General features: G+C 40.1%; 1 protein-coding gene across 1 annotated transcript in view; it reads left to right on the forward strand.

The window, feature by feature from the left end:
- The window catches only part of LOC115428438 (zinc finger transcription factor Trps1-like), a 357,327-nt gene that overhangs the window by 259,367 nt on the left and 71,813 nt on the right, over positions 1-26,147 (forward strand). The window contains 1 exon segment of the mRNA XM_030147486.1: positions 6,534-7,338. Within this exon segment, the coding sequence (XP_030003346.1) occupies positions 6,534-7,338 (805 nt within the window).

Here is a 26,147-nt window from a genome sequence, read left to right on the forward strand (position 1 = left end):
TAGTAAATTAAATATAGGGAAATACCTGATGTTCACTGAAAAAATGCAAAATACAGAAGATAATTTCATAATAAATGGCAATAAATCACTTAAGACGAGTTAAATACTGAGAAAAACAATATTTTGGAACTGCCATAAAAGTAGTACTGGGTCTGTATGGGTTAAGGAGAATGGATTGGCATCATATAAAACATAATTTTTTTAGATTAGATTTAGTGATTTATTCCAAACATCCAGTGAAATTTAACATATACAGTAAGTGAACAAGTAAAACTGAAATAATACAAAAATCAACAATCAAGACAATCTTAGGAAGAAAAAAAAACACAATAGTTTCATTTAGAATGCCCAAAAAGGGGTGGGAAGAAATGCAACTTATTTAATCCCACCCCTTCTCCATAAAATATTAATAATACATATTTATCTTTCTCTTCCAATCTTCAGGCCAGAGAAGTGCTTGAACACAAAGACACCAGTCTGGTTTTATCCTGATAAGGGAAAGGAAACATGAACATTTTATATCCAACACTATCATTGCAACATGACAAAAACACGACTGTGACACATGAACACGTTTTTTATCAATCTAAAGAAACCGCTATCAAAAAGGAAACACTGGGTATCTGTACCATTCAGAATCTGTTTTTAATCGTGAATGTGTTCATAGTCATCATGTCCTTTACGTCCACAGGGAACACAAGCCCACATTAGACACTGCACTGACAGTATGAAAAAATGCAGAGAAAATATGAAAGGTAATATTAGTGTAATTCATAATATATCTACAGCAGGGGTCTCAAACATGCGTCCCGGGGGCCAAATGTGGCCCGCCAAAGGTTCCAATGCAGCCCGTGGGATGAAAAATTTCACCGTCAAGGCTGTCAAACTCATTTTAGTTAAGGTTCCACATACAGATTAATATGAGCTACAGTAAAATAATAGCATAACCTACTAAAAATAATGACCCCATATTTTCTTCTCGGTTTGATGTGAAAATAATATTACACTATGCCTATAAATAATGACAACTTCAAATTTTTACCTCCGCCAAGGAGGTTATGTTTTTGTTGGCGTTGGTTTGTCTGTTTATCTGTCTGTCTGTCTGTTTGTGTGCAAGATAACTCAAAAAGTTGTGGACGGATTTGGATGAAATTTTCAGGAAATGTTGATACTGGCACAAGGAACAAATGAGTAAATTTTGGTGGTGATTGGGGTTGGGGGGGCCACTGATCTGCCTTGGCAGAAGTCTGCGCCCTATGAGTGCTTTTCTAGAAAAGACAGCGCAGACCTCCGCCAAGGCAGACCAGTGGCCCCCCCACCCCCGATCACCACCAAAATTTACTCATTTGTTCCTTGTGCCAGTATCAACATTTCCTGAAAATTTCATCCAAATCCGGGGCACTGATCTGCCTTGGTGGAGGCCTGCACTCTCCGAGTGCTTCTAGTTGTCTTTGTTTTAGTGCGAAAAATAACATTAAATTATAAAAATATTTACATTTACAAACTATCCTGTAACAGTAAAATGTGAATAATCTGAGCAAAAATGAACAACCTGAAATGTCTCAAGAAAATGAAACACAATTTTAACAATTTTCTGCCTATTACTAAGTGTTTAGTGTCTTTGTAGATCCGATCCACAATACTCATGCATGAATGATAAGTTGAGGCAGAATATTATTAAAATTGCACTTATTTTTCTTAAGAAATTAAATTTTTTTCAGGTTATTCACATTTTTTTGGTTTGGATAGTTTATAAAAGTAAGTATTTTCATAATTTAATGGGGGTGTTTTGCACTAAAACACAGACAAAAATTTGGAGTTGTCATTATTTATAGGTTATTATGTTATTATTTTCTAGTCCGACCCACTGGAGATCAAATCGGGCTGAATGTGGCCCCTGAAAGAAAATGAGTTTGAGCCCTGATCTACAGTATATGACATACATGTTTATTTCCTTTATAGATGAACAACAGACTTTAAGGCAGGAACAGAGGACATTTCAGTCTAATAAATGAAATGATGTGATTTGAAACATGTCATGGGGGGTTGTATTCTATTGAACATGTCTTCCGTTTTCCTGTATATCTGTATAAATGTAAAGCAGCTGTCCGGAGCGGGCCCAGTCGGACCCAGACCAGGTTCCTACTGTGGTTCCATAGATGGTCCATTGTTTCTGCTCATTGTGCCCACACAGGATGGAAAATACTGATGCTATTCATACTCTGTTTATTCTAGACTCTGCCAACAGGAAATGAAGGTGGTTTGTTGATGGCTGATTCATTTCTTGCCTTTTAGATTAATGTACATTCCTTACAGTTTTAGACTAATTCATTGTGATTTAGCGGAACTTTGAGTCACTTTTTGGCGACGCTCTCGGTGAAATTCGACCTGACTGACTGGTCGGACTGAATCAGACTGGGACTGATGCACTTTAAATGGACTCCATTTACAGAATGGGTTTTCTTCAATATTTTTCAGAGCATGTCATGTTTAGCTCATTAAAAACTATTAAGGATGAATGGTTATTACAGTTTAAATCAGTGCGGCTTAAGATGAATTAACTCTAGTCTTGAAAATCAACCACTGACAGACGTCTTTGTTTTTATTCAAAGCTTTATTAATTTTCAGTCAAATAAACCGTGTGAACTGGTTATATTAACAGTTATATTAATTGTGCACCATGAACTGGCACACAGAATACCTCTGTTTATTTCCAAGACTGAATGAAGGTTAAAGTGATACAGAAAACCAGAAGACGTTTTCTCAGCTGTGAACAGGGTCACATGACTTGGTTGTGATAAGTCACATCACTGATGGTGATGATGCTCTGGAAATACATGGAAATCATTGGGGTTTTTTAGTTGAAAACAGCTAAAAACTGATTACAGGTTTACAAAAACATCTTGAGTCATCGGAGTCTAATGCTGTTGTTGAGTCAGTCATGACTCAATATGATGAAAAAGAAAATGTTCTTCTGACAGGATGTGTTCAGCCTTGGTCATTTTCATATTTGGAGCTAAAGCTGTTTTCTCCATCAGAGCCTCCACATTTACTATGTTTTTACTATATATTATTTGGACATGTCTGCTGCTGCAGTACTGAGGCACCAAATATGGGTGTGTCTGTTTCCACAGAGCCAATCAGATGTTGTCATTTGTCCTTTTCCAATCAGCAGTAAGGACATGTTGTTGTCCCAGATCCATTCATGGACACTGTTCCATGAACTCATTGTCCTCTTGTGTCTACAGTACTGTGGTCATATATGGAGTATACCCCCCCCCTTCCCCCGTACACACCACAGCCACATTATGTCAGTCCACTCCAGTTTACTATGGTTTGGGACTTTGGTCACATGACACCGGCATTGTCGGTGCCTGAAACAGTATTTTTTGTCGAACGGGTCCCAGAGCGTAAACATGTCCCAGCTCCGCCCCCCTGGTGTTGGCGTATGGATAGGACCAACACCACTGTATGGAAACCATGACGACCATAGTACCATGTGACCAGAAGAACAAAATCAAGGATGGAACAAGAGATCAGATCAGACTTTACTGATGTCACCATGAGGAAACAGTTTACAGCAATAGTATGTAACACACCAGTGCAAAAGAAAGGCAGGTAGAAATAAACATTCTTAAAAGTATAAAAATTTAAGTATAAAATTTAAAGATATTTACATATGCACATAGTGATTGCACATATACATGATGTGATATAGGGGTGGAGGAGGGTCAACCAGTAACAACAACAACAACGGTGGATTACAGAGTTGTTTGTGCTGCAGGTACTGCTAAGTTTATTAGCACTAGTACAACTAAACCTACCATCATCTTCTTCTTCAGACAAATATCAAATATCAGGAGCATAGTGGAGCGGACGTAGTCTGGGGAACTGGTCCCCTGTCCTTGTCCTGGACCCGGATAGGCCCATGTGTTATGGTTCTGTCCACAGTATTGTGTCAGCAGGAGGACAGGTTACCAGTCTACAGACACTGATTGGACCTGAGGGACAGAGACACAGGACAAAGGTAGTCTAACAGGACTAGGGATGTAATGATGTGAAAATTTCATATCACAGTTATTGTGACCAAAATTATCATGGTTATCATTATTATCGCGGTATTGCTGAAATGTGCTCAAAATGTTCAAAAAGTACTAATACACACACTGAAATAATATAACCAAGTTGTATTTTGAAAAAAAAATAAATAAATAAAGTAACATGCACAATGTACTTTCTGTTGCAGAAACATTCAAGTAATAACATGTAAACAAACATACAAATGTGCATTAAAGTTGGCACCTTATGGACACAAGAGATATCTGCACCAGGGGTGGAACTGATGGGATTTGATCAATATCAATACCATTATTAGTTCTGTTTATCAATCCAATTCCTTATCAATTCTCCTATTGATTCCTGAGGTGTTTTTGAGTGTGAGAAAAGTAGTCGGACAGGTCAGTGGAGTTTGTTTGAACATTTTCCAGATCAAATCATTCACAGTGTCACACATATACACTATTGTACACACAAACAGAAGGTTAAACACAATCAAATTTTCCTGAACTATTTAATGAACAAATGTAAATATTCTGAAAGAATGAGGATTTTAAAACTTGTTAGGCTGATCTGATCCAGACTGGTCAGTGGTTCAGTCCTGGTGAGAGACAGACAAACCACAACAGTGTCATATGGTCCAGTTCCTCTGGTGGAAAGTCAGTGGATTTCCTGTTGAATGTCCTTCAGCTCATAAAGCCTCCTCTCCTTTGGTTTTCACACACATCATGTGTCTTTGTACAGTTGAAGCTCAGTCATTTGGGCTCATTTGAACTGACATGAGTTTGTCCTGAGGATCTATATTCAGACAGTTTCAATGTTGGGGCCGGGAAGTGGTTCACACTGCCGTGGACCGGGTCTGTGCACTCGCTTGGTAGGATGGACCGAGTCCATGCGCGTGCTTTTTCGGACCGACCCGCAGTCGGACGGACCGGGTCCGTGCGTGTGCTCCGACGGACCGGGTCTGTATGGGAGCCGCTATCCCTGAATCTCTGGAGCTCTGTCCATGCAGGTGCCTTCAGCCATGTTGTCAGAGGCCAAACATTACAAACTGCGCACACACGCCTGGAGTGCCGCTGCTTCTTCAGGAAATGAACAGTACCGTGAGTTTTCTAGGTGTGGTAATCGAACACGGTTATCATAATAATTAGAATCTAAATGGTAATACTAACCGTCGGAAATTTTACCGCGGTTTATCATTATACCAGTTATCGTTACATCCCTAAACAGGACTGAGGACAGAGACACAGATATTATTTATAGATTTCCTATGTTATTCCTGTTGTTGTCGGTGAGTTTGGTGACATAACAGAGAAGACAGTATGATGGCAGGTAGCAGCAAAATGATTCTGTTCTCTGTTGTGATGTGACTTAAAACTAGAACTGAAACAATCGATTAACCAACTGGAATGGATTTTTTTTTAAAAATGATCCAGTCATAATTTTCCTGAATCAAAGCTTGGTTTCCTTCATTTCTCTGCTGTTAAACGTTGGTTCCACTGTTGTGTTTCACACGGACGCTTATTGTGACACACATGATGCCAGGACCAACACAAACAACAGAAGAGACAAGGACAAAAGACAGTGGAACAGTTTGGGGACTCAACTAAAGCAACACACCAATAATATACAGCAGTTTAAATCCAAATGTAAGGAAATGGATTTAAACAGTATAGATATGAAGGGCTTTGAAGGTCATTTGGTGTTTTTTGATTTTTCTTCTTCTTTTGTGTGTTTATGTGTGTTTTGTTGTTATGTGTTTTGTTTAGTTTCTTCTCTTGTTTTTTTTACTTTAGTCATTGACATTATTTAATAATGCATGTTTACAACTAATTTCTTCAGTATAACTGCAGGCATTTGATGTAAAAGTGAAACTGGGGGTGGGAGTAAATAAGTTTGACCTTTTGGGGCTACCCCTAATAAAAGTGAATTATTGTATATATTTATGTATATTTGTGTGCACATAATGATGTGGATGTCATATTATCTCTGTCTTATTGTGAAATTGAAACAACACCGTACATAGAGTTCACAAGCTCGAAATAAACCAATCAGTCAATCAATCGATCAATCCCACTGTGGGGAAATTTCACAGTTAACAGCAGCAACAAGCAAGTGCAGAGAAAAAGGCAGGTAGAAAAAACAAACCACATGCAAGTGAAAAATGGAAAATACAAACAGAAAAATAAGAAATGTGGTATTTATATAAATATTTATATAAATATAGAACTAGAATTAAAGTTAAAATATATTCATAGTTATACTGTTGTTATTGTTATTTCTATATAGATATTTTTTATATAAATCCTTTTACTTTGATACTTTTTGTGGTTGTTGTTTCAGACTTGTCTGTTTCACATTTTTACTTTTTTGCCTATTCAAATAATCATTTAATCGAATTGAATTGAAAGAAAATAATGTGCTGATGAGTCAGTGTTTTATGTCGTTTCATTGACTCATTGTGTCTTTCTCTGCAGGCGTGTCCACGCGTGTTGCCGCTGTCGACGCTGTGACTTTACAGCTCCAGATTCATCAGCGCTCCTTGATCACTTTAACTCCGCCCACTGCCATGACTCCTCCCCCTCATTAAGCTCACTAACTACGACCTCCTTGCCCACGGCGCTGACGCCTTCGTTAACACTGTCAGCCAATGGGTGCTCAGCTCCGTCCACTTTAGCCATTAAAGAAGAGAGTAAAGGGGACCTGCGCCTCCTCTACTCCCTCGCACCGCCAGAAGGAAGGTTGGCAGAAGGAGGCCGAGAAGACGCGGCAGGGGCGGTGAAGAGTGAAGGAGGCGAGGACAAAGATAGAGAGCGGGAAAAAGGCTGGGTCATCGGGGAGACAAGAGCGTTGGGCGAACGCGGCGGCGAGCAGGCCCACGGGCTGCTGTGGGTTCCCAAGGAACGAATGGGACCCGAAAGAGGAGTGGACAGAGGGGGTGGAGGGAGCCCCTCGCTGTTCCCCTCCCCTCTCTCTTTGTCATTTGTGTCGCCCAATCACGAAGCCTCACAGCAGAAAAGGGGTGTGGCTTCACCTAGCATGGTTTACCTGGGAGATACCAAGTCGTTTTTGGGAGATACCAAGTCGTTTTTGGGAGAGGCCAAGCTGTACGGAGGGGGGAGACCAGGAGCAGCAGCTGCAGGTGGAGGGGGAGGGGACAAACAGAGCCAGATGCCCCCCCAGCAGTACACAGCAGCAGGAGGAGGAGGAGGAGGAGGAGGGAGTGGGGGACAAGACCCAAAAGGAGGCGCCACTAAGGAGGAGTCCCAGTCCCTGTTACGGGTAAGAACACCTGCACACGCAGCCTGCACGGAAACACACATGTACAAATACTGAAAACAAGTACCTGCAAACTTCACGCAGAAGTGTGGACAGTGTTTGGTGTGTCACGAAAAGAATAGAATGAAAAGAATGAATGCAATAGAAAATACACCAACGGATGTGGATTTAGTTGATAACTGTGTGTATGTTCCTTATCAGTCTCATGTTGTATCAATGAGTCTGCAATGAATTGATACAAGAAGCAAACACAAATGTTACATGGTTGGAACAGTCTAGAGAAAAACATTAATTAAAAAGGTGGAATTGAACCCATAAAGACCCAGGGCTACTTTTGTGTCTCTATTTTACCTTTCTTACGTGATTTATCACCATTTTTGTAATATTATCCTCTTTAGTTTGAATTTTTTCAGTGTAAATCCTGTATTTTCCTATATTTAATACACTGATCTAACTAGATGTTCGTTAAAGCTCAGAGTAAATTCAAAGGTTATTCTATCAGAAACAGATCAAACTGAATAAACAGTGTCTTTTTCAGTCCAATCTGTCATTAACTGAACACAAACCCAGTGTGTCCATCCACTGTCATTGATCCAACTCCATGGGTTTTACTGGGGAATCAATGTTGGAGAAGATGACGGTGTTTCCACTGTAACTACGGAGCCTCTGAACGTCCAAATATGGTCATATCTGATGACCATGAAAAGATAAAGAAATGTATTTTACACCAATTACTGACATGGATTGATAGGATTAATGGATCAACTGGAATTAAACAGTTTAGATCAGTAGAGGGTTTAGGTTAAAGGTGGACGTTTGGGTCTGTAAGGATTAAAGGTGGGCGTTTGGGTCTTTATGGGTTAAAGGTGGACGTTTGGGTCTTTAAGGGTTAAAGGTGGACGTTTGGGTCTGTAAGGATTAAAGGTGGGCATTTGGGTCTTTATGGGTTAAAGGTGGATGTTTGGGTCTTTAAGGGTTAAAGGTGGACGTTTGGGTCTGTAAGGATTAAAGGTGGGCATTTGGGTCTTTATGGGTTAAAGGTGGACGTTTGGGTCTTTAAGGGTTAAAGGTGGACGTTTGGGTCTTTAAGGGTTAAAGGTGGACGTTTGGGTCTTTATGGGTTAAAGGTGGACGTTTGGGTCTTTAAGGGTTAAAGGTGGACGTTTGGGTCTTTATGGGTTAAAGGTGGACATTTGGGTCTTTAAGGGTTAAAGGTGGACGTTTGGGTCTTTAAGGGTTAAAGGTGGACGTTTGGGTCTTTAAGGGTTAAAGGTGGACGTTTGGGTCTGTAAGGATTAAAGGTGAACATTTGGGTCTTTAAGGGTTAAAGGTGGACGTTTGGGTCTGTAAGGGTTAAAGGTGGACGTTTGGGTCTGTAAGGGTTAAAGGTGGATGTTTGGGTCTTTAAGGGTTAAAGGTAGACGTTTGGGTCTTTAAGGGTTAAAGTTTCATTTTCCAAATTTCAAAATGTCAGGAAAAGAAACTCATGAATTTAAGGAACGTCAGACCATCATTTTAAGGTGAAAATGGTCTTTTTTTCCTTTTGTGATGCAAAAATCAATAGTGAACCCACATCTTAAATCGATCTTATCTTTGCTACAGTTCCCATCCCTGCAGTTTTATTTGTAATGAAATTCTCAGTACTAGAGTGTGAACTTGTTTAAGAGCAGACCTCAGGGTCTTTGGGGTTTTTTTCAGAGCTGAAGCATTGGGATGGTTGTTTGTCATTGTTATTTGAGTCTTAACAATAGATCTTTTGTATAATTTTGCATCTGTATGTTTATAGTTCTTAGAAAATAGCTTATTAACTAGGTAAATATTCAGAGCATTTGAAGTGAAAATGAAAACAATCCACAATGAGAGAATGAAAAAGGTTGGCGTTTTAATTTTCCAACAATATTTAACTCCACTTCTGTTAAGCCCACTTCTATGCATGTATTTATAGGGTTTGAGTGGTTGTAGAAATTATATTATTGTCCATGAAGGCAAGAAAAAAAAAAAGGTTTTGTCTGTATAAATGTGTGTAGAGAGTATATGCGAACTGTCACCATGGGACGAGAACAGCGCAAACAAATGATAGACAAATAAATGATATGACAGACAAACGTGGAAGAATCTGAAACTACATTCTTTGACCCTGGCCAACGGTTCAGTTGGGTTTAAGGTGAAAACGCTGCAGCAGCTTCAAATGTCTGTCAGAAGAATCATCAACACATCAGTCACCAAGGCTCCGTTCACACAGCAGGTCTAATGCACAGTTCAGATTTTTGGGTGAATTCTGATTTTTTTGTGTGTTGGTTCATATTCCACATTAAATGTGACTTCTATCAGTGTTGAATCTGAACTGAATGTGACCCTGAAGTGACCCATATGCACTAAAGAGGTCCTGATGGAATATGTGACCACGCAGTCACACACTGTGTGAAATTTCCTCCTCTTGGGGTGGACCTGCCGGCTAGCTGGCAGCAGTAGCTTAGAGGGGGGCGGGGCAGAGCAGCTCATGGGAGCTTGTGTGCGCGTGAATTAAACAACTCAAAATTAATAATCGTTTTTTCTCGATTACATAATTTTTGTAATCGTTGCGTGTAATAATCGAAATCGTAATCGAATTTCGATTAATTGCACAGCCCTAGTCCAGGTTGTCCAAATCATTTTGGTTCAGGCTCCACATACAGACCAATGTGATCTACAGTAAAAATAACAACACAATAACCCACAAATAATGACAATGACAAATTTTCTTTGTGAAAATTTAGGTGAAAAAAAATAAGATTACACTGTGAAAATATGTACATTTACAGAGATGGAATATTGTAGAAATTGTTCAAATTTTAGTTCCAAACTCCAAAATTTTAACAATATTCTGCCTATTACCAAATTTTTATGTAACACTGTTTGTAATGTACATGTATAAATAATAAGTCGAGGCATAATAATTTTAAAATTGCACTAATTTTTCAAATGACATTTCTGTTTGTTCTAGTTATTCACACTTTTTTGTAAAATGTAAATATTTTCATAATTTAATTGGGGGTTTTTTTGGACTAAAACAAAATGAAAAACTTGGATTTGTCATTATTTATAGGTTATTAAGTCATTATTTTACTGCTCTGGCCCACTTGAGATCAAATTGGGCTAAATATGGCCCCTGAACCAAAATGAGTTGGACACCCTACTACATCAAATTCATGATGATGATGATGATGATGAAGAAGCTTGTCATATTCTCCTCATATCAGTGGATGGAAACACTCGTACATGTTCTGTTACCAGTTGTCAACTATTTCTCGTTCAATCAGCTGATTGTCCGTTCTCTGCCAGTTTTTGCGTTCACTCTGAATCAGGGCTTTAACAGTTCGTCCAAATCCACGTCTAGTGTCTGAGCTGCATTAGCGGTCTGCGTGGTGCTTTGACTAAACCTTTGTGTTTGCAGACCTTCTTCAGCCTTTTGCAGTCTTATTTTTACTGCGGCGGACCGTGTGTGTGTGTGTGTGTGTGTGGAGACAAACGTCTCTGCAGGCGTTTGTTGGGGACGGTGAAGATTTCATGACATCATTTCCTTTCTCATAAGTTGCATGAGCCTTTTTTTAGAATTCAGTTTGAACTCACAACACTGAAAAACTCTGCCTGTTGCCACGGCAATAGGCAGGCGAGCTGACAGTCCCTGTGGCTGCCACCTGTCAGTCAGCTCCCTCACCCACAATGCTTTTCACTTCACAGTGATGTCATGGACTGGCAGGAACAGACTGTGGTTTTCCAGCGCCGCTGAGCTTATTGGCCATGATCACATTAGATTGGAATAGACCAAAGTGTGTGGGTGTGTGTGTGTGTGTATGTGTGTGTGGTGTCAGGGCATTGACATGGACCTATGTAAGTCACTGTATTAAGTGTGAGAGTGGTTTTAATGTTGTGTGTGTATGTATATATCACTGGTGTGTACGTGTCGAGGGACGACCTATTACATGTCTGCTTATACTTGTGTGTGTGTGTGTGTGTGTGTGTGTGTGTGTGTGTGTGTGTGTGTGTGTGTGTGAGGTGCTGGCAGTAACTTGGCAGAGCAGCCAGGGTGGGGCAGACAGAGGTTTACTCATTATAGAGGGTGGGGCAGTGTGTGTGTGTGTGTGTGTGTGTGTGTGTGTGTGTGTGTTACTATGTGTGAGATACACTGAGACTGACTCTATGCGTGAGAACAAAAAATAGGAAAGTGGATATGAAGACATGATATGGTGAGTCAGGCACAGATAAAAGGTTGTCGAGGAACAGTGAGTTTACGTGTTTGTGCAGGAGCACATGCCTCCGTCAGAGGTCGCTTTTCTATTGGACATCTGCGCAAAACTTTAACAATATTTACCAAATGTTCAGAAGTGCATAATGTTGGTTTTTCCATTAAATCACAAATGCAAATTTTGTTTATTTATTATTGCAAGATGACATGAGAAGTCATTCCATAAACATGGTGTCGAACATAAATATGTTAATTTACAGATATGTTCATATTTGTCTCTAGCGCCCTCTACGTCCTGGAAAATGCTCCCATTTCTCTGTTGTTTTGAATCTAGAATGCTCGTTCCCCCTCTATCTCCTACTAAATTCTAAAATGATGTGGTTTCCTGGTGTGTCCACACATACAGGTTCAACTCTTCTTCTTCTCTTGTTCTAACATCCATCAACATCTGTTTGTTTTGGTCTTTCCATTGCAGTTTTGTGTCACATGTTATATGCACACAATTTGAGGGTCAGTGGAAAAGAGACTAGTGTTTGAAGAAGTGAAGAAAAAAGATCGATAAACTCCAGGGTCCACCATGTTCAGTGGATTTGCTCCAGAATGGACTGAGTTTGTCTTTGGACCCAGTCTGTCAGAAAATGTCAAATAAAAACGTTCAGTTTGTGCGTAGTTGTTCATAACCCACTGACATGTCCAAACGTTGTTAGTGCTGTGTGGACCTGGTCTGGTCCAGGGCTGTTGGACTAGTTGGTATTTCTGTAAGTCACACTAATGCATGATTTGAAGAGAAGTTGTTTCCTTCGTCCAAATTAGCCGTTCAGAGGTTGTTGGAAGGAAAAGGTCCGTCCAAAGTACATCCTGTCAGTCCTAATAGTGTTGGTGGAATGCTGTTCCGTTTTTCACTCTAATGAAGGGCGCTGAGAGAATCGTGTTGTGATTCATTTTAAATGAACTGAATCAGATTGAATTGAACCGAATCAAATCTTCAAAAGACCCCCCTTTATTGGTTCTAAGGGGTCCGGTCCAGCGGTGACGCGGTTCCATGTCTGGTGTTCGATGGGCTCTACCTTTGTACATATAGAACCTCTGCCAGTGTGTGTTCCATATTTCAGTAGGTATCTGTACAGACTTAAACGTAGTCAGGATGATGAATGCATAAAGTTGTATCCACCAGTGGATCCAACTCCCACTGATCACATCGGCTCCTCCTTCAAGTCCCCAGAATCCACTCAACTTGGTAAAACTGCTTTTTCTTATGGTGGACCTTGGTCATGGAACCATTTGCAAAACTCACTTCAGCTTCAGCATTTCATGACCCTGTGTGAATTCAAATCTGTTCTGTCAAACAGAAGTGTGTAACTGCTGTCCTTAAACTGGTTTTCATGTTTTTAGCTGTTTTATGTTGTCTTAATTATATGTCAGTTTTATCCTCTGTCAGTTCATTTGTATTGGACTGATGTGCCTCTTGGTCAGGTCTCCCTCAAAAAAGAGGTTTCATCTCAAGGGACATCCTGGTTAAATAAAGGTTAAGTAAATAAATAAAATGAAAAACTAAATTTTTTACCAAAATTATTTTTAAATGTGCTCGGTGACAAGGTTTCATCCAAATGTCACTGATTTTGACAAAGTTTATGCCAAAGTGCTTAACATGTAAATCCCACAGGAAATTCACTTAAATGTTTATTTGATGTGTTCAAGAACATATGAAACTACACTGATGTCAACATTTAGGAAAATATATTGGACACTTTTGGACTTATTGACACAGATTTAAAGTAACACGGTTTCAGTTCTTGATCCTATTATGATGTAAAAACCAATGTGTCTAGAAAACAAGTCATATTTTTAATACAAGCATTTATTCTACATCACAGTAATAAGCAAACATATGAGTGCATACAGAACAGGATCAGAGAAACTTAGATTTTTCCTCAAAGATGTGCGTGTTCCCATGACCTGACCCTAAGATCAGATAAGATCAGATCAAATAAGACTCCTACTGTGGGGAAACTGCAGTATTTCCAGCAAAATACAGAAAACAAACACATCTGTGTACGATATAGCTTAGGTTAGAAATATTAGGGTTGTCTTGTGCATCAGTTTGTCCAAGTGTGTACAGGCAATAAAAAAAAAAAAAAAAAAAAACACTGCAAATAATCTTGTTTGCACCCACATGGGGTCTTAAGTATTTTTTGTTTTCTTCAAACTGTCTGTCATATTTCGTTCATATGGACTCGACACTAAACTGCCCATATGAGAAAATGTCTGCTGTAATTTAAAATCTATCAGAGCTTTGGGTTGAGTATGAGACTGACTGTAAGTGTGTGTGTGATGATGAAAAGCCAAGGGGTGAGAGGGAAGACACACACACACACACACACACACAGTTTATCACAGAGGACAAAACTGGACCTGACTTATTACTGTAAAGGCTCCAGAAGATATGGCCTCTGCTCAAAACGCAATATTTATTCTCAGTTTCCATGGCATGTAGTAACGAGTCTTACACACAAATAGAACACACACGCGTGCGCACACACACACACATATCCAAAGAGCGGCAGAGGTTGAGTCATCACTGGGCAGGGTTAGGGAGGGACACTAATGCAAAGGATCAACTGAAATAGCTCAGTACACACACATTTATCGATACTTAAGGGCACACACACACACACACACACACACACACACACACACACACACACACACACACACACACACACACAGGCGTTTAGTTCCATTTAAATGCAGCCTTTGATGCGACAGGGTCTGAATTATAAAAGGTGAATCCACCCCAAAAATACAAACTGACTCCAAATTTCAAGTGAGAGAAGAGAAAGAAGGAAAAAGATGGAGGAAGAAGGAGAGAAGGATGGAGGAGGAGAGAGAGAAGGATGGAGGAAGGAGAGAAGGATGGAGGAAGAAGCAGAGAAGGATGGAGGAGGAGGGAGAGAAGGATGGAGGAAGAGGGAGAGTAGGATGGAGGAAGAAGGAGAGAGGGATGGAGGAGAAGGGAGAGAGGGATGAAGAAGGAGAGAAGGATGGAGGAAGAAGGAGAGAGGGATGGAGGAGAAGGGAGAGAGGGATGAAGAAGGAGAGAAGGATGGAGGAAGAAGGAGAGAGGGATGGAGGAAGAAGAAGAGAAGGATGGAGGAAGAAGGAGAGAAGGATGGAGGAAGAAGGAGAGAGGGATGGAGGAAGGAGAGAAGGATGGAGGAAGAAGGAGAGAAAGATGGAGGAAGAAGGAGAGAAGGATGGAGGAAGAGGGAGAGAAGGATGGAGGAAGAAGGAAATGAGTTGGTGAAAAGGAAGAGAAAAACAGACAAAAACAAATGTCCACAGTCGTATGTAATCTGAATGTGGAATGTTGTATTTAGTTGTTATGCACCTGTGTGTGTGTGTGTGTGTGTGTGCATGTGTGTGTGTGCGTGCGCATGCATGCGTGTGTGTGTGTCCCTCCTCCTCCTCACTTGTTCTTTCTATTCCTCCCAGCATCGATCTGTGTCTCGGCTTTTCTTTTCATTCTTTTTCTTTCATTTCCCACCTTTTCCTCAAAGGATAACTCACCTGATACACAGGGATCGATACTCATTCACACACACATACGAGCGCGCACACACACACACAGGCACACACCGGCACACACGTGCACACACACACACACACACACACACACACACCATCCTCAGTCCTTAGTATTCCTCTTTGGGATGCAGTTTTTTTCTTTGTACAGAGCAGAGCCTGTTCTAGTACGAGTCCTGATCTATAATTGCTGCCCAGCGTTGCCTTGTTGAGCCGTTGCCGTGCCGTTGCCTTGTTGAGACATTGCCCTGCCATTGCCTTGTTAAGATGTTGCAGAGTGTTGCCTTGTTGAGACGTTGCCCCGCCGTTGCCTTGTTGAGATGTTGCCCCTCCATTGCCTTGTTGAGACGTTGCCTTGTTGAGACGTTGCCCCGCCGTTGCCTTGTTGAGATGTTGCCCCTCCATTGCCTTGTTGAGATGTTGCCCCGCCATTGCCTTGTCGAGATATTACCCTGCTGTTGCCTTATTGAGACATTGCCCTCCTCTTGCCTTGTTGAGACGTTGCACCGTGTTTCGTTGTTGAGACGTTACCCTGCTGTTGCTGTGTTAAGATGTTTCCCAGCGTTGCCTTGTTAAGACATTGCCCCGCCGTTGCCTTGTTGAGATGTTGCTCAGTGTCACCTTGTTGAGACACTGCCCTGCCGTTGCCTAGTTGAGACGTTGGCCTGCCATAACCTTATTGAGACAGTTGCCCAGCGTTGCCTTGTTGAGACGTTGCCCTGTGTTTCTTTGTTGAGATGTTGACCCACTGTTACCTTGTTGATACGTTGCCCTGCTATTGCCTTGTTGAGACATTACCGTGTTGTTGCCTTGTTGAGACGTTGCCGTGCTGTTGCCTTGTTGAGATATTGCCCTGCTGTTGTCTTGTTAAGATGTTGCCCTGCCGTTACCTTGTTGAGACGTTGTCGTGCCGTTGCCTTGTTGAGACATTGCCCTGCCATTGCCTTGTTGAGACATTGCCCTGCCGTTGCCTTGTTGAGACGTTGCCGTGCCGTTACCTTGTTGAGACATTGCCCTGCCGTTGCCTTGTTAGGGCGTTGGGCATCAACATGAGCCCCTCTATGGAGGAGAGTTCTTTGGTGCGTTTATTTTTCATCTTCTGGACACATTTTCGCCGGCTAACTAGTCCTAGGGCTTTGTGAAAACCCCTGCAAATTATACATCAAAACATGCGGGTTCATTGGGAATAGTGTGCTTCTGTTCAGATTTGAGATTCGCAAATTTTTCGCAGAGTTATTCACAAAAAACGTGAGAAAAGTCCCATAGAAATGAATGGAAGAGGAAAAAATGAGCCAGAGGAGTCCACTTTTTTGTGACCGCTACCACTTCTCCATACTTTGACCTACAGACTTCATCCAAACTTTAAAACGCAGACATTTTTGTCCTCTCCGCACAAATGTACTTGCCATAGGATGGGGTTTATGGTTTTCAGTAGATGAGTCTTCAAAAACCACTGGGATGAGTGAAAATTGTCCAAATTTCCGCTCTTACAGTGTGTAATGTCATAACGCCAGAGTGTAAGAGCAGCGAAAATTCAACTAAAAATTCTCTGAATAATTCGCCATCCCAGCCAAACGATACATTGCAGGTGAATGATCTTTTCCAAAAATGTAGTCACGGTTTCTGGGATTCATATGAACCCATGTTTGAAGACCTAGCTCTTTTTAAAGTGAAATGGTAGGCAGTAGTTTGGGGGCAAATCCCTCCTTTCCCCCCATTTGGTCCCATTGTAACAGATTTTTTCTTCTCCTGGTGAGTTGACTGTTTTTACACTGCCCTAACTCAGTCATTTCTCACAGTACGGGAAAAAAAACTACATCTGTGTGTTCCTCAGGTCTGTCTGACGCTCACAGTCATTTTAGTGTTTACCTATCTTTTACAGTTTTCCCGTAATTAGCAGTTGTTCAGGAGCTTTTCTTTTCCTTTCAGGGGCAGATTTCTGCTCTTTTTTTCTCTCTGTCAGAGCTGCACTGCCCATCTCCATGGTAACGGCAGCTCTGCTCTGTGTCAGGCCCAGGTGTGTCCAATAAACTGAATCAATCTGACATGTTTCTCCTCCCATAGCAACCCTGTAGAGTCCATAGCAACACTGTGTGTGTGTGACAGTACTGCTACCACTACTACTACTATTACTACTGCTATTACTACTACTGCTACTACAATTACTACTACTACTCCTACTACTACTTCTACTGCTACAATTACTACTACTACTACTACTACTACTACTACAATTACTACTATTACTACTACTACAATTACTACTACTACTACTACTACTACTACTACTACAATTACAATTGTAAGTCGCTTTGGAAAAAAGCGTCTGCCAAATGCATAAATTTAAATGTAAATACAATTACTACTACTACTACTACTACTACTACTACTACTACTACTGCTACAATTACTTCTACTACTACTACAATTACTACTACTACTACTACAATTACAATTTTAAGTCGCTTTGGAAAAAAGGGTCTGCCAAATGCAAAAATGTAAATGTAAATACAATTACTACTACTGCTATTACTATTACTACTACTGCTACTGCTACAATTACTACTACTACTACTATTACTACTACTACTACTACTGCTACAATTGCTACTACTACTACTACTACTACTACAATTACAATTGTAAGTTGCTTTGGAAAAAAGCGTCTGCCAAATGCGTAAACGTAAATACAATTACTACTACTACAACTACAATCACTACTACTACTACTACAATTACTACTACTACTACTACTACTACTACTACTACTACTACTACTACTACTACATCTACAATTACAATTGTAAGTCAGTTTGGAAAAAAGTGTCTGCCAAATACATAAATGTAAATGTAAATACAATTACTACTACTACTAGTACAATTACAATTGTAAGTCGCTTTGGAAAAAAGTGTCTGCCAAATGCATAAATGTAAATACAATTACTACTACTACTACTGCTACTACTACTACTTCTATTACTTTTACTACTACTACTACTACTACTCTTGCTACTGTTACTACTTCTACTACTTCTACTATTACTACTACTACTACTTCTACTATTACTACTACTACTACTTCTACTATTGCTACTACTACTATTACTTCTATTACTACTACTTCTCCTTCTACTTCTCCTCCTGTTACTGATAGAATAAAATGAAGTCTTTGGCAATGTCAAACCGACATACCCCCCCCCCCCCCCCCCCCCCCCCCCCCCGACCCCTGAGCCCCTCTCACAATTTCTGCGTGTGGAAATTGTCTAGTTGAGACTTTACCATGCCATTGCCTTGTTGAAATGTTGCCCCACTGTTGCCCTGTTGAGCCGTTGCCGTGCCATTGCCTTGTTGAGACGTTGCCCTGCCGTTGCCTTTGTTTTCGTGCTGATTTATTGCATTGCAGATGTATTTTCAGTGTGAGCTTTAATTTTTCATCTGACTGTACCAGACAAGGATGGAACGCTTCTGAGGTTTACAGAAGACATTAAAGTAAAAGCTGGTGTGACGTTTGCATTTGTAAATGTGATGGGACAGATTTGGAGTGGCGGTGGTTTTGTATCTTCAGTCGTTCAGAGGACGGTCGGCCTCTGAGCCAAACATATGTGAACGCAGATCCGTGGACTGAACATATGGAGTCTGATGGAAGTTTGGATCATCTAATCTGGACCAGACTGGGATTTCAAAGAGGGTTCCACCTCAAGGACATGGCACCAACGGAGAAATGGAGATAAATGGACACAAGCAGAGGTGGGGGTGGGGGGGGCAGGAGGGGTGGGGGGGTGACCTTCCAAACACAATGTAATAGTTTTCATGTTCTGTGGTCATGATGCCGTAGTGAAATGTGAACCTTCAGGCTTTTAAAAGGTTGATGCGTGACATTCAATTCAATCCAAGAGACAGACAGAGAAAATACAAAGAGCAACTGAGGGACGTAAATGAGAATGTGTGTGTTTTCAGCAGATCAGAGAAGAGTTTCATTAAAGTTTCCCTCGTTTACATTTCTGCCCGACGGAGCTAATTATGTTTAAAAGACACACACACACACACACACACACACACACACACACAACACACACACATATAGACACACACATGGACACACGCATGTAGACACAGACACAAACGCACACAGACACACACATACAGACACAGACACACACATACAGACACACACACACAGACACACACATGTAGACACAGACACACACATATAGGCACACACACACATACATACACACACATGAACATACACACACGTAGATACACATATTGACACAGATACACACAGACACACACATATAGACACACATGTAGACACAGATACACACACAGACACACATGTAGACACACAGATACGCACACACAGACACACACATACACACTCTCTCTCACACACACACACAGCTGTATTTCCATAAAGTCCTCATTACATTGCGTTCTTATTTCCCTTCTTCCGTCTTTACTGCCGTAAACATGCACTCGTCACTGTGCACGTCTTGGACTGTGTGTATTCCACTGTGTGTACCTTCATGTGGTGTGTGTCTTCATTTGCATTCAGTTGGAGTGTGTGTGTGTGTGTGTGTGTGTGTGTGTGTGTGTGTGTGTGTTTTCTAAGGAAATTAAAGCATGAATTGAACTTATTTTCCGTGCTGATAATTTAACATCACTTTATATCCGCTACAGGAAATTGTGGAGCTGATGCTGCACACTCCCCTAGTGTGTGTGTGTGTGTGTGTGTGTGTGTGTGTGTGTGTGAGTTGTCTTTGTGTGTAACTCTTTTCTTAAGGGGAAAAAAAACAAGCATAAGCAAAAACTGTTTAGGGATTTAACTAATAAACTGTGTTTCCATTACTGATGTGTTTTGTTTTCTGAACATTGTCGTTTTTTTGTCCATTATGTTTTGCATTCCCACTATGACCTCCTGTTTTTTCATCTTCATTTTTATGATGTATTTTATAAGATACTAGTACTACTAACAGTTTCTGATTTGTCATATAACTTAATTCTAATTTTAGGCAAATATTAATGCGAGCTTTAGAAGTATGTCTTCTGGTCTGTACAGAAAGAACTGTGGTGAGGATGACAAAATAGAATAGAATAGAATAAGTCTTTCTTTTCACTGTTAGAATCACACATCAGAAGAAAGCACTCTTCAATGGAAACACCTAGTAAGTTAGTTAGTTAGTTAGTTTTATTTCGAGCACATAGAATCATCAGATAACTCAGAACCATACAACATGGTCAAACTAAATTTTTCTGCTCTCAAAAAGGAGTGGGAATAAGTATAGCTTATAGACTGCACCCCCTTTTTACAAACTAATAATTAAATTAATTCCACTTCCTTTGCTTTGTTAACAGATTTTTTTTCTGTATATTTTTACAATAACACAAAACATCCATACATTCACATATGCTTTTTTATTCACCTCACACACAATCAGATTTACATAATCAACCATTTTTAATATAAATTATGATGTTTATATGCACTTTAAATATTTACTACAAATACACTCATTAATAAATGTGATAATATATTCTTATGATAACTAGTTAATTACAATAATATCTTATTTTATGCGTACTTCTATGTTATAACTATATTCACTGTAGAAATATGGCTTTTATTTTGTATAAAACTGTCATGGAAACGCAGGTAGTGAGAAGAAGACGACAAACGGACACATTCACCAAACTGGTCTGGGCCTTCGCTCACACACACACGCACACACACATACACACACACACATACACACACACCGTTGTCTGTTCTGGGCTGTTCAGGTTTGTTTTAGTAGCAGTCACATTTCCCATCAGGACAGAGACTCAAATAAACATAGCTATCCTGGAAAAAAAAAAGGCGAGTGTTTGTGTGTGTGTGTGTGTGTGTGTGTGGTCATGTGTCTAGTGTATAAAATCGTTGCAGTGTTTAGTGTAACAGAAACATAATCAGACAACCTGTTTGCTGTAATTTTGGCCTGGTTGTATTTGTGTGTCTGGACGTTTGTCTGTGGAAAGACTGGTGGCTTAGTGTGCACGTGCGTATGTGTGTGTGTGTGTGTGCGTGTGTGTGTGTGTGCGTGCGTGCGTGCGTGCGTGTGTGTGTCTCACAGTTCGGACCTGTGTGTGGCTTTACGCAGTGTGACAGTCCACAGCAGTCTCATTGTCTACTAGGAATATTACATTTGGCTTGAAAAGCAAATTACACCATTTGAACCAGATTCCGTCTCCTTCTGGGCTCCTTCTGGTCGGGCTGCTCGATTATAGAAAAAAACAATTATCATGATTATTTTACCAATAATTGAAATCACAATTATTAAAAACGATTATTTGTTAACCTTAAAGTTGTTTTTTTTTCTTGCAAAACAATGTAAAATATACTCTTTAAACATAAATAAATAAAGCTTTTAAACACTAAAACAAAGTATGTTCACTTTTGTACAAAACAAAAAAATCTTTGAATGCAAATAAGTGTACTGTGAATTCAAGTATGTTTCCTTTTGTAAACAAATAGTGCACTGTAATTAAACTGCTATAGGCTTGCCATAGGACTGTACAACTGCTGATATAAGGCTCCGTTGTGCAGCTAGACCACAAGTCTGTCATGATGGCAAAGAAATCTGCTGCCAAAAGTTCATTAGCCACTTCATTGTGACGCATTTCGTATAAGGCAGGCAAAGCAGCTCATGTAAAATGATCTCTTGAAGGCGAAACCTAGCGTTTGTCCAGTGTATTCACCATTTGTCTGAAGCCCCAGGTGTCAGTGGTGTTTTTGGAGCACATACCTTTAACCAGGTAATGGACAATGGATTCTGTTTTTCTTTTGGTGTCTCTCTGATGTTGATGAGTGGGGAGTTGCAGCATAAAGAGGTTCGGAGATTGAAGACTGCATTGTGGACGAAGTTGTAGACAGAGTTGCTTTTTTTGTGTGTTTTGTTTTTTCATCAGATTATCATAAGGGTGGCGGTGGTTAAACTTTAGATGGTTACAAAGGTTTGTTGTGTTACTGGTCGGTGCGGACACAACTGCAAAACTCTTTATGCACGTGATGTGTTTTTGCTCTTCGTCTGCTTCATCAAACCCAAAGTGATTCCATACAATTGAATTTAACTTGCCTTTTTTGTTTACCAAGTGTTTCTACTATGATTCTCCTGCCATTTTTCCAGACCGCTAGGTACAACTTTCCTGTTGGGGTGGACCTGCCGGCTAGCTGGCAGCTGGAGCTTAGAGGGGGGCGGGGCGAGGCAGGGCGGGGCGGGGCGGAGCAGCTCATGATAGCTTGCGTGCGCGTGAATTCAAACAACTCAAAATTAAGAACCGTTTTTTCTTGACTACATAATTTTTGTAATCTTTGAGTGTAATAATCGAAATCGTAATTGAATTTCAATTAATTGCACAGCCCTACTTTCTGGGCTCCTTCTGGGCTCCTTTTGGACTCCTTCTGGACTTCTTCTGGGCTCCTTTCTGGCTCCTTCTGGGCTCCTTTTGGACTCCTTCTGGACTTCTTCTGGGCTCTTTCTGGGGTACAGTTGCGCTCCTTCTGGGCTCCTTTCAGGCTCATTCTGGGCTCCTTTAGCACTCCTTTTGGGCTCCTTCTGGACTTCTTCTGGGCTCTTTCTGGGGTACAGTTGCGCTCCTTCTGGGCTCCTTTCAGGCTCATTCTGGGCTCCTTTTGCACTCCTTTTGAGCTCCTTCTGGGCTCCTTTTGGGTTCCTTTTGGGCTCATTCTGGGCTCCTTCTGGGCTCCTTCTGGGGGTCCTTCTGGGCTCCTTTTAGCCACTCCACACATGCCATGCTTCCACACATATCACAGTTGACAACATATGGAGCAAAGAAGGTGACAGCTTGGCATTTTGGGCTCACGCAAATCATGAAAGCTTATTTACTGACTCCGTCTTGGCTCATATTCAGACGTTAATCCTCTTTTCGTGCGCGCTTTGAATTGTCTGATTGACTGCTTCTGACTCGGGTTCCAAAAATAAATAAATAAATAAATCAAATGTTCCTTCTCAATCTATTGGGGAAACATTTTTTTTTTTTTTTTTTTTTTTTTATCATACCACTTCTGAATGTTTAAATCAGTCAACAGCAATTGAAAAGTAAACTAAACTGCCCAGGAAAATCTCTGGACTTGGCAGTGTGGTTACTTTTTGAGTTACTTTTTTGGCAGAACAGCAGAGTGTCCTTCAGATAGTAAACTCTGGATCCATGCCTTTGGAGTTTTTTAAAAGTTGTATTTTTTAAAAAAAATTTTTAATATACATATCTCTGTTGAGACCTGGCGTTCACATCCATCTGGACAAATCACTTGCAGGCAGCTCTAATGCCTGTTGTGAACACACACACCACAACCAAATTATGTCAATCCACTAAAGTTTTTAATTCATATGTGCATTTCCCTGTTTTGTTTTGTTTTTTTCCTTTTTTTTCCCCTGTCCTGTTCAGCAGTTTGTCCTCCAGTTTTAGTCTACTAGGACCACAAGCTGCTTGACAGTTTTGATGTAAGTGGGTTTTGAACCTTAGATCATTTCACCCTACTGGTTGGATTTAATTATTTTATTACAGTATGGACATGACCTGATGGGAGAACAGGACAGGGGTTACATACAAACAAACAAACAAACAAACACAACAGCAATGAACAGTGACAACAGCAATAAAAACTAACAACAATAAACAGTAACAACAACAATAAACAGTAACAACAATAATATAAGAATATCAGTGAATAAGAACAAAATAGTCTGATATCACAATAACCAGGAGCAAACAGGAAAGGGATAAAAAAATAAATAAAAAGTAAATATATTAGCAGAATAACCATGGTGACTTAGAGGTGAACTGAGTCAAAGGCACTGGAACTAAAGGGTAACAACAGTTCAGTGTAGATAATAAAAAATAATAAATAAAGTCTATTCTTTTCTATTCTATTCTATTCTATTCTAGATGTGCATCTGGATGTATGTTTGAGTGTGTGCTTGTGTTCATTTTCCCTTTTTGTCTTTCTTCGTGTAGCCCCTCCTCTATCCTTTTCCTCAACACTAAGCTGTTTTTTGCCCAAACCTAATCAAACTGTAAACATGTCATCATGTAGACGTCACACTGTGAAATGTGCCCTCAGGGTTGAAATGTGATGATTTAACCCAGTGTTGTGTGTGAGAAAGTGTAAAAGTGGAACAATGCCCCAACACTTAGTATCTGTGTGAGGAAGTGGAACATCCACAGCACAATCTCGTATTTAAACTCACTAAACTGTACAAAATGAAAAGAACCTCCAATAGTGAGTGACAGGTGAGAAAATATTCCACCTTAAAAAGCTTCCACTAGTTGGCCTTGAGTGGTACAGTGAATTAAATTTGGAAAGAAACTGTTTTAGGCCACGGATGATGGTTGTTTATTTACCATCTAATGGGGAAACCAGATCTGATTGTGAGTGTTCAGTCAAGACCCGTTTAAGGACATATTTTAACCCATAAAGACCCACTGTGACTTTTACAGCAGTTCCCAAATGGATTTTTGTCTCTCTATTTAACCTTTCTGAAGTGATTTATCACCATTTAATCTAATATTATCCTCTGTATTTTGTGTTTCTTCAATAAAAATCAAGTATTTTCCATATTTAATTCACTGATCATGTAGATGTTCATATTGTAGATGTTCAGATTAAACTTCATTGTTATGAATTGATACAAGAAGTAAACACAAATGTTACATGGTTAGTAGTGTCTAGAAAAAAACATGAAAAAGAGGTGGAATGTAACCCATACAGACTCAGGGCTACTTTTGTGTCAGTTCCCAAATGAATTGTTCTCTCTATTTAACCTTAAGTGATTTATCACCATTTATTGTAATATTATCATTTTTAAATCCTGTATTTTCCCATATTTAATTCACTGATCATGTAGATGTTCATTAAAGTTCAGAGTGAAGTTAATTGTTATTATATCAAAAACAATGTCTCTTTCAGTCCAATTTATCATTAACTGAACATAAACCCAGTGTGTCCATACACTGTTATTGATCCAACTCCATGGGTTTTACTGGGGAATCAATGTTGGAGAAGATGATGGTGTTTCCACGGTAACTACAGAGCCTATGAATGTCCAACTATGGTCATATCTGATGACCATGAAAAGATGAAGAAATGTGTTTTACACCAATTACTGACATGGATTAATAGGATTAGTGGATCAACAGGTATTAAACATTTCAGTAGTAGATGGTTTTGGTCACTAGTGGCTGTTTGGGTCTTTAAGGGTTAATGACAGGTGTGAACAGGATAATCTAATCTGCTGAGACTCCCATAAACAGACACTGAGGACACTGTCCTCTGCTCCAGGACAGGAGCAGTGGAATCAGTGAAGGATTAATAAAAAGACTTTCATGTGATCGTCTGTGTTTCACTGGTATGCAGTAAATATGGCTCCAAAGTCTGAAAAACCACAGTGGAAATCTTTGGATCATTTTTAGATTAAGTCTGATCACATAGAATCTGGATCATAGGCTCCGTTCACAGCAGGTCTTAATGCACTATTCAGATTTTTTGGTGAAATCTGATTTTTCTGTGTTGGTTCATATTCCACATTAAATGCGACTTCTATCAGTTTTGAGTCTGAACTGAATGTGACCCTGAAGTGACCCACATGCACAAAAGAGGTCCTGATGGAATACGTGACCACGCAGACACACACTGTGTTTACACAAGGAAATATGTTTTTCCTCCACTCCTCCTCCTGGGACAAACAACTATGACGTTTGTCGCATTTCAATGACGTAAAGGTCGGATAAATGTGACTGAAGTCACATTGGAGAATATCAGATCTGTATCAGATTTAGGACCACATATGAAAGTGGTCTGGGTCAGATTTAGGACCACATTTGAAAGTGGTCTGGGTCAGATGTGGGACCACATATGAAAGTGGTCTGGGTCAGATGTAGGACCACATATGAAAGTGGTCTGGGTCAGATTTAGGACCACATATGAAAGTGGTCTGGGTCAGATTGA

The sequence above is a fragment of the Sphaeramia orbicularis genome, chromosome 11 (genome assembly GCF_902148855.1).
Source record: "Sphaeramia orbicularis chromosome 11, fSphaOr1.1, whole genome shotgun sequence".
Taxonomy (NCBI): Eukaryota; Metazoa; Chordata; class Actinopteri; order Kurtiformes; family Apogonidae; genus Sphaeramia; species Sphaeramia orbicularis.